General features: G+C 47.4%; 1 protein-coding gene across 2 annotated transcripts in view; it reads left to right on the forward strand.

Moving 5' to 3' along the window:
- Window positions 1-6,244: 6,244 nt before the first annotated feature.
- The window catches only part of GABRQ (gamma-aminobutyric acid type A receptor subunit theta), a 63,373-nt gene continuing 53,770 nt past the window's right edge, over window positions 6,245-15,847 (forward strand). The window contains exons 1-2 of one of the 2 annotated variants that reach the window (XM_072625872.1): window positions 6,245-6,379; window positions 10,042-10,130. In XM_072625872.1, the coding sequence (XP_072481973.1) occupies window positions 6,309-6,379; window positions 10,042-10,130 (160 nt within the window). In that variant the 5' untranslated portion in view covers window positions 6,245-6,308. Of the gene's footprint in view, window positions 6,380-10,022; window positions 10,131-15,847 lie in introns of those variants that run through there. The other variant, XM_072625873.1, reaches the window with a different exon arrangement.

Raw genomic sequence — 15,847 nt, forward strand, 5'->3', positions numbered from 1 at the left:
GAAGGCTGTGTCAACTGGGAAAAGAAGTATTCTGTGTCAATCAGGTCAGAGACACAGAACTGAGAGATGCACAGGTTTTCTCTCTCCACCCCCACCCCCAACTGATGTTTGTGTACCCCAAGAGAAAGATGAAATTCATAGCTTGTGGAATGCGAGTATTTTCTTATACAGTCATACTCAACCATGGAGAAATTCTTTCTAGAAAAAGGCCCATCCATGCCTGCCATGGTGGTGACTGGAGTTAGGATAGAGTACTGTCCTTCGCATAGAATATTATCAAGCACCACCCCAACCTCTGGCTTCGTGTAGACCAGAACTTCCCTCTTCTTCACCTCCTCTAACAGCGTACTCTGGCTCCAGGCAGCTCAGAACACCAGGTTTCCCCTAAACCTCAGCAAGCCCATGAGTGGTCTGTCTCCTCTCCTTCCTACTTTCCTTGCCCTGTTTTACTTATTTCCATGCCCCACATTTTCTCCCCCCTTTTTGCTCCTCCTGGCCACCATCCCACTTTAGTATTCTAGCAATGCCTCCCCACCTTCCTTCAGCCATCCTTCCTTCTCTAATGAAGCCCTGTGTGTCCTTCCCTTTCCCCTGAACCAGAGAACTGAGAGTCACTCAGAAGAAAATGGCAGAAGAGAGAATGAGAATAGCATTCAACTGGACAGTTGAACTCCCAAATCCACTGGCATGTGGGACCCAGAGAATCTCAAATCATCAGAACTGGAAAAGGTCTTGGACTACTTCATTTGACAGAGGAGGAAACTGAGGCCAAGAGAAGAGAAAGTGTTTGCTATAATTATCTGCATTGCAATAGATAGTTTGTAAACATTTTGTTCTTAGTGAAGCCAAAATTCTCCCTACGTGTTTTTAGCCCTAGATGGTATTGACAGGGTATTCCAAAGACCCCCTCTGTATTCTGTTCCCAGTGCCTAAGTGGGGAACACTCGGGGTGAGAGGGAAGTAGCAAAGGTCCCTCTTTAACTGGCTTTCTATTAGGAAAAACACAGAAGCTTATTTTCCCCTGCCTCATAGCTTGGTGGCAGACAGCATTTCAGACTCAGACACCATCTCAGCCCTGATGTGGTACATGCCATGTGTAGCTCTTAGAGGAAAATTAATTTCACTCTAGTACAGAGAAGGCTCAATTTATCAAGCAGCAGTACACTGATTAGTAATAACGGGGAAGATGTTCCCCTAAAATTCAAACACTATGCCCCTCCTTTCCTCTCCCTCCCCTTCAAGGCCCTTCAGAAATTGACTAGTAAAGTCCAATCCTCTCAGTCACATATTGAAAAACATCTTCCATTTCTATAGGATTTTAATCAGGGACTCTTTTGATTTATTTTGTATCTCAAGTGCTTAGCACAATGCTTGGCACATACTACATGCTTAACAAATGCCTTTTTACTCATTCATTCATTCATTCGACCTTTGGCTCAGCTCAACCAGGGGAGAGAAGATAATACAGCCCTTACTTTCTCCATTTCATGGGTGGAGATTCTAAGGCTCAGAGAGCAAGGATTTGCTAAGGGTCTCCCAAATAGCAAATGACAGAGGGAGGGTTAGAACCCAGGTGTTCTGACACTATGTCCAGCCCTCTTTCTTCTATGACAGGCAACCTCGAAGAGCAGGGAACAGTCCTTTCCCCCTTTCCCTCTCCTCCCTCCCTCATATATATTAGACTGCATTGAAAGTCTGGGGTGGGGGTAAAGGGGAGGGGAGGAACACATAGTAAATATATTTTAATCAATTAAAAAGAAATGAGGACCCCAATTCTATGAAACAACAGGAGGGGGGGGCCAAGATATTTGTGACTCTGATTTAAAGACTCTTTGTATACCGCACAATTTTCTAGGTTTTTTTTTTAAGTTCAAGTATATTCCATCCAGATATTCTGGTAAACAGGCAATTAACAAGTTCAACCAGTCTAAATTCCAGGACCATTTTGGCCCTTATTCCTCCTCCATCCACTTAGTTTGTGATTCAGAGGCCTCTTCACACAAAGAATAATTGGGAGGGGAGAGGCAGTGTTGGGAGAATGACCTGCAATCAGCTCCCCGGCATCCTAGGCAGGAAGCAGACATAATGTCAGAACTCTGAGTCCTAGAGAGGCTTTTCAAGGACAAGAACAATGCGTTCCCATATGTGATAAGTGGCTGTTCCCTCCATCAAAATCCTCTTCCTGCAGCCTAGGTGGGGTACTTGAAGGGATCTTAAAAACAGGGATCATAAGATGTCTGAGTGGGAGGGGTCCTCAAAGATTCTCCACTTCAACTCCTCTATTTGTCAAATTTCAGAGGAAGTTGCCATCCACATCTTTCCTACCGGGGAACATTTCTCTGTCTTCACCCTTGTAGCACCTGTCTGAATCTCCATTTTTCAAAGGCCACTGTCAGTGTCTCAACAAGCACACAGTGGTCCTTTCCATTTCCTCAGATTTAGTTTGTGAGGGCCTGCTGACTTGTACTTCTTGTGGGGAGTAAGTTGATCTTATCACTTCACCTGTACTGGGTTTCAGTACCCAGTTAATCAATGTTATTCTAGCCTTCCCCAGTCAGAAGACTATTCTGCTCAGTAGAAAACAAACAAACCAAAAAACAAGTTAAGTTGAGTAGTCCTGCCTTTTCTTTAAGAGAAAGAAAGAAGAGTTGCAAATTTCACCTTCACCTAAGAAAAACATTTCCTAATAATGAGGGTTAGCTATCCCAAAAGAGAATGGGTTACCTTGGGAAATAGCAGATTCCTCTTCACTGGAAGTCTTCGGGGAGAAGGATGGTATGTACTGGATTCATACTTAGGTACAGGTTGAGCTCCTTATTTGCAGAGTACACCTGATGATGACCTGAGTAGATGACTGTCCCAGTGAAGGACTTTGCCAATTTAGAGATGCTGTGAATCTGGGAAAGAAGAGAGAAGGGGAAGACAAGGGAATTTGGGCTCCTGAAATGGATCACATCAGCAAAGGAGTGCAGTGGAAATAAAGAGAACAGAATTGAATAATGCTCCCAAACACCCCAGGAGTCCCTAAGAGCACCCTCACATTACAAAACTGTTCATATTGCCCAAAGCTATCAAAGAAAGGCCCCAGCGTGTTCAGTCCTCCACTGGGGGGGAGAGGGGAGCATATTATATATTTTAGTTCTCCACCCAGAGTGATTAATATATAAGAATCTTAGCCCTTAAATCTTCAGCTATACAGAAAAGCTCAGATTTCCAGGATGACTTGGTCCCTGAGGCTTCCAGACAGCTCCAATCTGACTACTGCAACAGGCAAAAATATGCCATCAAACCTCATTTCTCCAAAATACCCCAAGATTGGGGGTGAGGGGTGGAGTGGACAGAGGTTGGAATTCTGGCTAATTGAATTTTCTGGCCAGCTGAAGGTGAATCTGAAATTCCTTTTGTCTTCACCCTTTTGAAATGTATTAGTCATGTTCTGGTCTTGGTAAACACAGGCTAGTCTAGTGAACATGGCTGATCTTTTTTTTTTTTTTTTTTTTTTTTTTTTTACTATTGTCATTATTCCCCTCTTGGAGAGAGAGGGGGGATGATCATCTTTCCAAACATGAATCCACAGAGGCCAGGACCCCAAATGGAAGCAGAATAGATGCAGAATGTTGGGACAAATGTGCTGTACTCTGACTCCCCTCACCTGATACACACACACACACACACACACACACACACACGTCACTGGTCTCTCTCTTTTTTTTTTTTTTTTACTAAAATCTCCAACGTGAGCTTGATCTAGCATCCTTTGCTCTTTTCTCCTAAAGTGAGGTGCTTGAAAATGTTTTTTTTAATCCAATCATGGATTCTACTAAATGGAGGCTTAACTATATAGCCCCCCAAAAAACAGAAAAGAGAAAAGGCAATTACCCCTTCCTATGGGTAGAGATACAAGGAGCAAGGAACACCCTTCACTTTGCTTCCCCTCCCCATCTCTCTCCAAAGCTAGCAGTTAGAGGCTGCTCACTTAGAATCTGCGGCAAAAATTGGGCAGGGCTGTAGTGGCCCCTGCTTTAGCACCACCACCACACACACACACACACACACACACACACACACACACACACACACACACACACACACTATCTGCAGCCTGTAGCATTCTAGTCTCTTTGTACAGCGCCCCCTGCTGACCAATTCAGTAAGTGGCTGGCAGCACAGAAGCCAGTAAGGCATGAATGTCTGGTAGAATAAGTTAAATACTTCCTCATCTTAACTCAGAGAAAATATTGGGGGGGGGGGAGTGGGGAGAGTGGTCAGGAGACCTGGCCACTAGTGCCATCTCTGCACTAACAAACCCTGTAACCTCTGACAAGTCACTCAAACACCAGTCCTCAGTTTCCTTCTCTGTTAAAGGGGGTAAGGGGTAGACTTGACCACCTTTGAGTTTCCTTTCAACTCTGACTTTGTGTAATAATCTGAGTCTGGAGCTAACAAAGAAAGAGAAGAGAACAAGACGGGGACAGGAGGCCCCTTCAGTCTTTACCAGTGAAGCTTCTATGGGTGATGACCAAGCACGAATATCTGTCCCCATGTCAGCCATGCTTCACTGACTGGCACATTGGTCCTAAGGGTCCGAACCCTGACTTTGTCTTGGCCTGTAGTTTCTAGGGGTCCTTAGGTGGACAGCAGGTGAGTCTTTGCCTTCTGCTAAGAGGTTTCTATGTGGTCTCTGCGGGTGAAACTGCCCTTCAAGTGGATGTCCAGGCTTCCTAGCATTTGGCTGGTCAAAGGCAGGACTTTATGAGTTTACACTTGTGGCTGCCATCACTCAGAGGGAATGAAGGCTCCACCAGTTCTGCCTTTGGTCAACAGTCCAGTTACTGGCTCTGGAAGGAGGAAGGCTCCAGCACACACCCCTCTCCCTGTGCTAGAACAATCTTTGGGAAGTGGGGTGGGGTCTCTTAGAACCTTCTAGAGGCAGACAGGGGCTAGAAGCTCTGTGGACTGAGCTGAAAAGGACAGTGAGAAGCTGAGAGTGCACTAGACTGGTTATACTGGTTGCAGCTCCAGCTTCCTTTCCTGGCTTCTCAAAGGGTACCCCAAGAACCCCAAAGTCTCCCAATCAAACCACCCTCCTGCCCAAACCCCTTCCAAACCAGCAGGGATTAATGGTGTCAGCAATGACGTTAGGATCCCAATTTGCCCAGATTTTTTTGGTAATCTGCAAACTCCTCTCTCCATCTCCCTCACTTGCCCCCCCCCCCCCGCCCCCTTATGACTTTGAAATGAGCAGAAAAACTCCACAGAAGCTTCAGCAACAAGAGAGGCAATTTTGGATTTGGTAGCCATTCTTTCTGCAGCCCGGGTTTTGCCCCTTGTCGGGAAGGGAGGGAGAGGAGGATCGGGGGTCGTTGGTTTGGGGTGCTAACCACCCTTTCCCCCCAGCCCCTGGCGCAGCTGCAAGAGCCGCAGTAACAGCAGAGGCGCCATCCTAGCACCCTGATGCGCAAAACTAGACCCCAAAGGGAGGGGGGAGAGGCGAGACAAAGAGGAGGGGAAGAGGGGGACTGAAAATCTGGCAGCAAACTGTGTTGCCAGATAACTCACCCTGCTCCTCCTCCTGCTCCCCCTCCCATCTCCACCCGCCTCCCTCCCTCCTTTTTAGTCCCCTCCCCTCGAGCTCAGCTTCGTCGTCTCAGAAGGTGGGCAGCCCCAGCCACACTGCGTCTGCAGAGCCCGGGTAGCAAAATTGCAGGCAAGAGGCAGAGAGCTCTTAGAGCGGAGGGTGCGGGCAGACGGGCAGGAGCGGAGACCAGAAGACTGGGAAGCAGACTGGGAGGCAGGGGTAACGGAAGGCAGGGGGACAGGGCAGGGCTTCCAACCCTTTTCCCTGTCCCTCGGTATATCCGCAACCCTTTTCCCGAGCCCGTGCTGAGCCCTTCGGGAGAGGCTGCTCTTCTCCTTTTTCTCCTCCTCCTTCTACTCTTTCTCTTTCTGCTCCTTCTCCTTCTCCTTCTCCTCCTCTTCTCCCCGGGAATTTCTCCCTTCGCCTCCAACCCAAAGCGACGCTAACCCTAGCTTTCCATCCCCGACAGAGACAGAGACAGAGACAGAGGAAGACAGGCGTCCTTTTCGGGTCCTCCCCCTTCTGGGTGAGGGTTCTCCCTGCTTTGCCCCAGCCTCTGCCCCGTCCCTTCCCCCCTTCCCTCATCCAGTTAGTGGCAGACTAGGGATCTCCCCCCCACCCCACCCCCCCCAAGAGAGCCTCGAAGCTCTCTCCTACACCGCTGCGCCGCTGCTGTTCCAGTGTGACACTGTGTCCCAGTTCCTCGTGTCTCTACTGTCCAGGCGGCACGATGTTGGCGCACAGGTGGAACGGAATCCTGGCTGCGCTGGCGCTGCTTTGTCTCGCCGGCAGCGCGCAAAGGTAAGGTGGCCCATGGGGCCGGGAGTGGGACCCTAGGGAAGGGAGGGGAGACGGCGCGGACCGGGGAAATAAGGTCCCGCCAGCCAGGTAGCCCCCAGACCTCGTTGTGGGTCCTCGGAGGGCGGGGGAGAAGGGAGAAGGAGCCAGAGAGCGGAATAGCCGCGCAATTCAGCTCCCGAAAAAACGGGGTCCCGAGTCTTATCGTTATAGCCATAAATGCGCGCATTCCCCCCAAAAAAGCATATACACCCCCCCCCCGTGCACTTGCAGCCTTTCTGCAGCCCCTGCGCAAAAGCGCAGAGACCCCCCCCCCTCCACACACACACACACACACACACACACACACAAGCACACACACGGGTGTCGCCAACAGACGCAGAAAGGGAGGGGGGGAGTTGGGGTGTGCCCACTAGCCCGAGGGGGGAGGAGGAGGAGGGATAGGGGAGGAGGGAGTGCAAATTCAACCACTTGAACCTGTTACTGCAGTGCCTGAATATATGCGCAAACGCACACACCACTAGCGCACTCAGGCAAGCCTTTGACCCACCCACACTTGCCCATGTATATTCACTAGATCATATAGCTGCATACGCAGGTGCATGTCTAAAGACATCCCTCATCACCAGAAATCAATTTTGACCAATTATTGCTGTGCCTAAAAAGGGTCTCTAGCCCCGGCACTAATGAACAGGTGGTGGCTACTAGACAGGGGCAGATTGCAAGTGTGTGGCGGATTCTCGGGCAAATTGGAGCTTAATAAACACAAGATAGAGTCGCTTCCCAGCTCAAAGTTAAGCCCCAGCATGGATCCTGGTGTGATGGGGGGGGGGGGGGGGGAAGAAAGGAGGAGGAGGGAGGAGGGAGAAGAGAGGAGGAGGAGGGAGGAGGGGGGAAGAGAGGAGGAGGAGGGAGGAGGAGTACAGCGCTTTCACAGCATTGAATCCTTGGCTCCTTGACAACCTGGGTTCTGACGAATAGTCTTGGCGTTTCTCCAGGGGAGGAGTTCTGGGCTCATCGAGCTCCTTGTAGACTCCCTCCTCTCCCCCCCCCCGCCCCCACCGCATCAAAATCATTAGCATAGCTTCTTCAATGCAGACCTTCCTTATGCAAGGCTGCAGGTTCCAAACATCCAAATGGAGCCATCTAGAGTAAGCCTTTAGATCCCTAAATGAAGAATTCTGCTTGCGTACGTAGGATGAACATCCAAGTACAAAGATGATATAGACATATAGACATATATATATATATGTACATATATATGAGTATACATCCCAGGACCGATAAACACGGATTGATCAAATCCATATACACTGTGGAAATAAGGAATCTTGGAAATAGCCCCGGGGTCCCCCTATCCATTTATGAACAATTAATGTCTAAATGTCGACTGTGGGAGTACTCCAAAGTTCATTTTTCTGCATGACAACGTTGAATAATTGATCAAATCCAGCCGTAAGTATATACCTGAAGGTAATGGAAAAAATAAAATAAATAAAATAAATAACTGGGCACAAAGACGGGAACAGGCAGAGGCGCTGTCTGCAACCATACGCACCCAGAATGCACAGCCAGGGCATTAAAATCAATTAATTCTCCTGATCAACAGATGACGCTAAAATGCCCAGGAAAGATTCAGTTGTCACTCACACAAAAGAAGAGACATCCTGAGCTTGAAGCTGAGCATTATTTTGAAGAAACCCTAACCCTAACCCTAATGAATTCCATGAATATGCAAAATGTCTCTCTCTCTCTCTCTCTCTCTCTCTCTCTCTCTCTCTCTCTCTCTCTCTCTCACACGCACGCACGCACGCACGCACGCACACACACACACACACACACCTAGATTCACACATGCAGAGCCAATGCCAAGACCACATACACACAGAGACCCCTAGATCTAGACATGCAAATAGAACCAGTGTCAAGATCTCTCTCTCTCTCTCTCTCTCTCTCTCTCTCTCTCTCTCTCTCTCTCTCTCTCTCTCTCTCTCTCTCTCTCTCTCTCTCTCACACACACACACACACACACACACACACACACACACACACACACACACACACACACCTAGATCCAGACATGGCAAACAGTGCATTTCAAGATCCCCAGTTGCTTTAATTTGAAAACACAAATGCTTCTACTCCCTCCCAAAAAGAAATCAGTGTGCCCAAAGATCCTGAGACAGAGCGAGATGTGATGTGATTGGATAAATACATTCTCCAGGACAGGAGCTTCTCAGCTGCATACCTGTCACATACCTTTAGGCATTCATAAACACACAGTTCTGTCACAGATTCATACAAAAACATACGTGTACACAATGGCACCAGGACATATGGATCTGCCAGCAAAATCCTCAAACCTATTGTGATGCCAGGGTTGGCAATAGGATCATGGTAGTGCAGTTTTGGAGGACCTAGACTGACTAGGGAAAGAAAGGAGTGTATTTTGAAAGATGTAGCTCTAGAGTTGGGAGGCTGTTCTCCAGCTTTGGGGGAGTGGGGAAATAACATCCAGGGTGTGAGGACCCTAGGGTCCTGGGGGGAAAATCAAAGGATGCAATAATCACTCCTGGGGGAGGTCGTTCTTCCCTCTGCTGTCTCCAGTACACCAGCTCCTGTTTTGTCTCCCTGTGTTTAATTAACTGCCCCCTAGCCCATTCTCAGTCCCCAAAAGATCTTAAGGACTCAGAAATCCAAGGCAGTGGGAAGTTCACACATAAGCGCACACACTAGTGCAGAGACAGGAGCGCTCACACACACTCCATCCCAGCCTCTCAACTACAAAAAGGACTAGCTGGGATGGCTCTGCTAACAGGGGAGAATGGCGAATTATTATCCTGGCACTTATCAGCCAAAGCTGATGGGGGGTGGCCACAAGATGCTAGAGAAGCTAGTAGAAACTGTTCTCTCTAGAACTCCCTGAGGAAAACAAAGCATAAAAGGAAATAAATCTTCTGGATAGCCCAGAGCAGGAGAAAGAGGAGAGGGAAAGAGAAGAGAGAAGTTGTTTTGGGGGTACACAGAGAAATGCAAAAACAGGTGGGAGGAAATTAGAACTAGCCACATGAACGGTGTCCAGAAGCCTGCCTGGAGAGAAATGTGACCACGGAGCGGGAGAACCAAGGTGCACCGGGGTGCCCCTGCCATGGAAACTGCTTGAAAAGCTAACCACACATATGTAGACATGTACACACGCTCTCATACACATAAAGCGGATTGTATTTCTCCGGAGCATAATAAAAATTGGGATAAGGGGGAGGGCGGAAGGAGAAAACACACATGAAGATGTTAAGGGCAAAGCACACCGAAACCCTAGGCTAGGGCGGAACTTCGGGAGATGGCGCAGGCTTCTAGCTGGCGCCTCGTGAGAGGGCCCCCCCCCCCCCATTTTCAAGAGGCTGTGTCTGGCCAACCAGGAATGATGAGGCGAGGCGAGGGGAGGGGATGGGATGACGTGAAAAGTGGAGGAGAAGGCTGGACAGAAGAGGGATGAAGGAGGTTTACCTCCCCAAGATCCGGGAAGGCGGGGTGCGGAGGTGAGGGAGCAGAGGTGGGACTAGTCGCCATTCTATGGATAGGTAGGTGTGGGGAGCGCACTACCCTTTTAGATAGGAGAAATCTCCCTCGGGTTTTTACCCCTAACGTTAACTTTTTATTTTCAGCGAAACTTCTGCGAACATGACTCAGGTCAAGGAGATCGTGGACCGCCTGCTGAAGGGATACGACGTCCGTCTCAGACCTGATTTTGGAGGTAAGCCATATTGCACTCCCTCTCTTTGCGGTCAAGGGAAGAGAAAGGAAATACAAGCCAATCAACAGTTGGCTCTTGCCAGTTTCCCAGGCAGTGGACTCCTCCTGTTTTCCATTGCTTTGGATTCTTTTTCCATTCGCCTCCCATCTCATCCTCTTCACCCAGACCCCCAACTTATGATTTCTGCCCAATTGTCCTCCTCCCCCTGCCTTCCCTCATCTCCTTTCCCTGTTCCTTTTGGCTCTGCCTCCCATAGCAATCGTAATCATAAGCGCTTGCCTTTAAATGCCACTCTAAGATCTGCAAAGCGCTTTACATGTCTCATCACAGGGCACCCCCCCCCCTCCTTTTCCTTTCCCTCCCCCGTCCTCTTTTCCCCCATCAGCTCTCCTAGCCAGACCTGCCCCTTCCCCTGCAGAGGAATGGGTGTGGACAGAATGAATATGACCAGGCAGCCGCAGATGGGCGGGGCACCTAGAGCTTCTGTAGGCCCACAGGCCCCTCCTACATAGAACATGTGACATATGACATGAATGTCCAAGACCGACCTTCCTTAATATGCTCCTCTTCTCCATCTTCCTTCTTTGTGCCTGATGTTATAGCAGTGAGGAACTCTGAAGTTACCCCAATCCAATCTAGCAATCCAACCTGCCCTGACAAAATGCCTACTATGCCCAAGGCATACTGGGAGATACAGGGACAATGACCTAATAGTCTGCTTTCTCCTGGGGGTGGGGGGATAAAATACATAAATGAATGAGCTGAATGTATGAATGAAAAAGAATTTATTATGTGACTCCTATGTGCAAAGCTCTGTATATCACATGTACACAAATAATTGAATATATACTGATGAGGGGAGTTGGGAATAAGTTCTCCAAATCAGCCCCTGGGCACTCAAGAATTGAGCAGATCCCTCATCCCAAGAATTGAGGGGCAGACATGTACTCACATGTCAAAGGGATGTGTGAGCATGCACAAAAAGGTTCCTGGTCTCCCCTAGGGGAGAGTTCAGCAGACCTTTCTTCCAGGGGTAGGTTCAAATCCCACTTGGAAGTGTGTGGGGAAGTAAAGAAACAAGTAAAATTAGTTACTTCTCTTTCTTAGCATATGCTACATTGTTGGAGAATGTTATCCCAACTTCATTGATTCCCCTTTCAGATGTGAACATGAAAAGATATTTCCTGTATTTGTGCAAAGAGGGTTTTGCCATTGTCTGTATAGAACGCTTACATGAGCCTGGGGACATATTCACCACTAATAAGGGACTAAGAGCCTACAGAGCTCAGCTCCAGCACTGCCAAGGCTTTGATTAATGTTCCTAGCTCAGTCCCTTCACACATTTCTCCCCAACATTGGGGAGGAGGGTGGGGTGGAGTGTATGCAAAGCATAGTAAGCACTTATTAAGCACCTATTGTGTGCAAGGACTAATGGTAGTCACAATATGAAAACCAGTCCCTTGGTGGGATGGTGGGAGCAGGGTGGGATGGGGGTCCAGGGGGGAAGGGGAGAACAGCACATATAAACAGATACACCTAGGGACCATCATCGGTGACCGTCCTCAACTGGAATTGTCCAATCGTGGACACCGAAGAGCAAAGGTAAGAAAAAGAAAAAACCAAACCATGCAGAGTTCCACAACTGCACACTCATCTCCAGTACCTGTGCATCTGCTCAGGGGTGTTGTTTCAAATAAGAAGAGCTGCCTACCTGTAACACTTGATGGTTTGCAAAGCTCTTTACATTTGTTCACCACAAGCTTGGGAGGCAGGTTTTATGGACCACAGTTTGCCAGTGAGAAAAGAGGCAAACAGAGATAAAGTAACTTGGTTAAGGTCACACAGGTAAGTGAAGGAGTTACAGACCTGGGAGTTGAACCCCAATCCTTTGCTTCTCAATCCAGTAGGCTTTTGATCATACTGCATCAAAAAACAGGCCAGTAGTTGGAGGTATAGGGGGAAAAGAGTTAAGATCCCAAAAGGAAAGGACAGGTTTAATCAAAAGCCATGGAAATGATTCTTTGAAGGCGGATGGTAAGAATGGCAAAGCAAAATGTGAGATGAGGGCAGAAAATGAGAATAAAGCCAATGAGCAAATTAAAAGAACTGAATTAACAGGACAGGAGTAAGAGGAGAGAAGAGCAAAAAAAAGGAGATAACCTTAGCTGATAGGAAAGAGAGGCAGAAAGGAACAATACAGGAAAGATTAAAAAAAAAAAAGCTGGATCTCTATTTACTAAACTGAAAGATGAGAGGGTTACACTATATGGCCTCTTCTCTAAAAGCAGAAGATTATAAAATACAGCCTCTGGGGTTACTTCCAGCCACAGATCTAGGATCCTAAATGTGCATCTAGGCAAGCTACTTAAAATGCCCAGGGCCTCAGTTTCCTCTTCTGTAAAAGGAGAGGGCTGGATTAGATGACTTCTGAGGTCCCTTTGAGCTCTAGATCTAGCCACCTAAAATCCCTGGGCCTCAGTTTCCCTTTCTGTTAAAGGAGGAGATTGAACAGATGATTTTGAGGTCCCTCTAAGTTCTAGATTTAGTCATTATCTATGGGCTTCATTCTTCCCTCCTGTAAATAAAGGTTGGACCAGATAGCTTCTGAGATCCTTTGCACTCTAGACCTAGCCACTTCAAATCCCTGACCCTAAGTTTCTCCACCTGTAAAAAGATGGAGCTTGATTAGATGGCCTCAGGTCCCTTTGAGTTCTATATCTAGCCACTTACTATCCTTGGGCCTCAGTTTCCTCTTCTGTAAAAAAAGAAGTTTGGACTAGATGACCTCAGGTCTCTTTGAGCTCAAGACTTGGCCACTTAAAATCCCTGGGCCTCAGTTTCCCCTTCTGTTAAAGGAGGAGATTGAATGAGATGGCTCTGAGGTCCCTTTGAGTTCTAGATTTAGTCATTATCTATGGGCCTCATTTTCCCCTCCTGTAAAAAAGAAGGTTGGACTAGATGGCTCTGAGGTCCCTTTGAGCTCTAGAACTGGCCACCTAAAATCCCTAGGCCTCAGTTTTCTCACCTATAAAAAGATGTAATTTGACTAGATGGCCTCTGAGGTCCTTTCAAGTTCTACACCTATCTACTTAAGAGCCATGGGCCTCAGTTTCCCTACATATAAAAAGATGGAGTTTGACTAGATGGCCTCTGAGGTTCCTTTGAGCTCAAGACCTGGCCACATACAGTGCCTGGGCCTCAGTTTCCTCTCCTGTAAAAGGAGGGCATTGGACTAGATGATGTCTAAGATCCACTTGAGCTCTAGAACCATCTAAAATCCCTGGGCCTCAGTTTTCTCACCTCCAAAAAGATGGAATTTGAGTAGCTAGCCTCTGAGGTCCCTTTGAGTTCTATATCTAGCCACTTAAAATCCATGGACCTCAGTTTCCTCTTCTGTAAAAAAAAAAAGAAGGTTGGAATAGATGGCCTCAGGTCCCTCTGAGCTCTAGACTTGGCCACTTAAAATACCTGGGCCTCAGTTTCCTCTTCTGTTAAAGGAGATTGAATGAGAGGGCTCTGAGGTCCCTTTGAGTTCTAGATCTAACCACATAAGATCTATGGGCCTTATTTTCCCCTCCTGTAAAAAAAGGTTAGACTAGATAGCTCTGAGGTTCCTTTGAGCTCTAGACTTGACCACCTAAAATCCCTGGGCCTCAGTTTTCTCACATATAAAAAGATGTAATTTAACTAGATGGCCTCTGAAGTCCTTTTGAGTTCTACACCTATCTTCTTAAGAACCATGGGTCTCAGTTTCCCTACATATAAAAAGATGGAATTTGACTAGATGGCCTCTGATGTCCCTTTGGGTTCTATATCTAGCCACTTAAGCTCCATGGGCCTCAGTTTCCTCTTAGGTAAAAAAAAAAAAAAGGTTGGAATAGATTGTCCCTTTGAGCTCTAGACCTGGCCACTTAAAATGCCTGGCTTTCAGTTTCCTCTTCTGTTAAAGGAGGTTGAATGAGATGGGTCTGAGGTCCCTTTGAATTCTACACCTAGCCACTTAAGATCCATGGGCCTCAGTTTCCCCTTCTGTTAAAGGAAGAGATTGAATGAGATAGCTCTGAGATCCCTTTGAGTTCTAGATTTAGCCACTTAAGATCTATGGACCTCATTTTCCCCTCCTATAAAAAAATAAGGTTGGACTCTGAGGTCCCTTTGAGCTCTAGACCTGGTCACTTAAAATACCTAGGCCTCAGTTTCCCCTTTTGTGAAAGGAGGAGATTGAATGAGATGGCTCTGAAGTCCCTTCCATCTATAGATGTAGACTCCTATGATCATATATTTCAGTCCATCACTTATTAAACCCCTAGTGTGCTCAACCTTACCTTCCCCAAAAGGCCCCCCTCCTTCAGTCCAGCTTTCATCTTCTCTGCTAGGGATGCAAACCCAACTGTCTTATGGGAGGGACCTGATGCCCATTAGGTATTCATGAAGGATTGGTGAGGAGGCTGATCCCAAGGTCAGTAGGGGCCCCAGGAGATTGGAACAGTGGAACAGTGACAGAAGGAAAAGCATTGAATGTGTGCCCCCTCTATGGAGAGCCCAGCCCTAGGCACTGCAGGGGATTCTCCCAACCTCTAGAGAGGGAAGACAGCTTCTCCCCACCCTGCCCCCACTTCCCACCTCCCACCCTTTCACTAGCTCCTAGCAAAGCCTTCATGCTGACTCTCAATACAGAGAGTGACCCACCTTCTTGGGGCAGGTCCCTGGCTCCAGAGTCTTTCCTTACTTCTCCCCAAAGTTTGCCTATCTTTAGCCCATCTCCTTGGAATTCAACTCTCTGAGCCTAGGCAAATGGATAAGACAAAAAGAATAGTGGGAAGGGTCCTGGAATAAAAGTCAATTGCCCTGATACTTGAGTTCACTCTCTGTCACTAGCTCCATATGTGTCTTTGGGCGAGGCCCTCCCCCACCCTGGGCCTCAGTTTCCCTATATGTAAAAAGAGATGAGAGAGACCAAATTATTCCCAAGGATACTTTGAGCTAAGATAGTGTAGGATTGAATGAGTAAATTAATAAATTTGCATGATATATAGGGACCACTGAGAATCCCATTCTGTAGAGAAAGAATTCAGTCAGATATGGACATTTAAGTATCTTGGGGTAGCGGAGAGAGAAATTTTTGAACTATATAAAAGGGGGCACTCCAAGAAAAGCCATCTCTGGGACAGTTGGGAATGACTGCCCAAGATCTCTTGCTTGGAAGGGCCCCTAGCCACCACACAGAGTCAGGAAGGCTTGAGTTCAAATTTGACCTCATGTAGCAGCTGTGTGACCCTGGGCAAGTGACTGCACCTCTCAGCCTCAGTTTTTTCATCTGTAAAATGAAGGGGTTGGACTCAGTGAGCTCTAAGGTCCTTTTCCCCCTCTAAGTTCCTATGATCTTTTAAATACTGGCTCAGCTATATGACTTTGAGACCTTTATGAGACCTTTCCCCTCTCTGGGCCTTAGTTTCCTCAGCCCCTCATGAAGGGGGTTGGTCTAGATCAGAATTGTCAGATGTACAGCCCACCTGCCCCCAAGCAGCCAGAACCACACTGAATGAAATGTAATCGAGAAATATTTTAAAAATGAATAAAAATACAATAAAACATAGATAACATTTCATTTTAAAACTAAGCCAATATATGTATAGATTAGTGGCCTCCATTTCTCTTAGAGTTTCACAGTCCTGGTCTAAATGACCGATGAAGTCCTTTCAATCAGTCAGTCAGTC

The sequence above is a fragment of the Notamacropus eugenii genome, chromosome X (genome assembly GCF_028372415.1).
Source record: "Notamacropus eugenii isolate mMacEug1 chromosome X, mMacEug1.pri_v2, whole genome shotgun sequence".
Lineage (NCBI taxonomy): Eukaryota > Metazoa > Chordata > Mammalia > Diprotodontia > Macropodidae > Notamacropus > Notamacropus eugenii.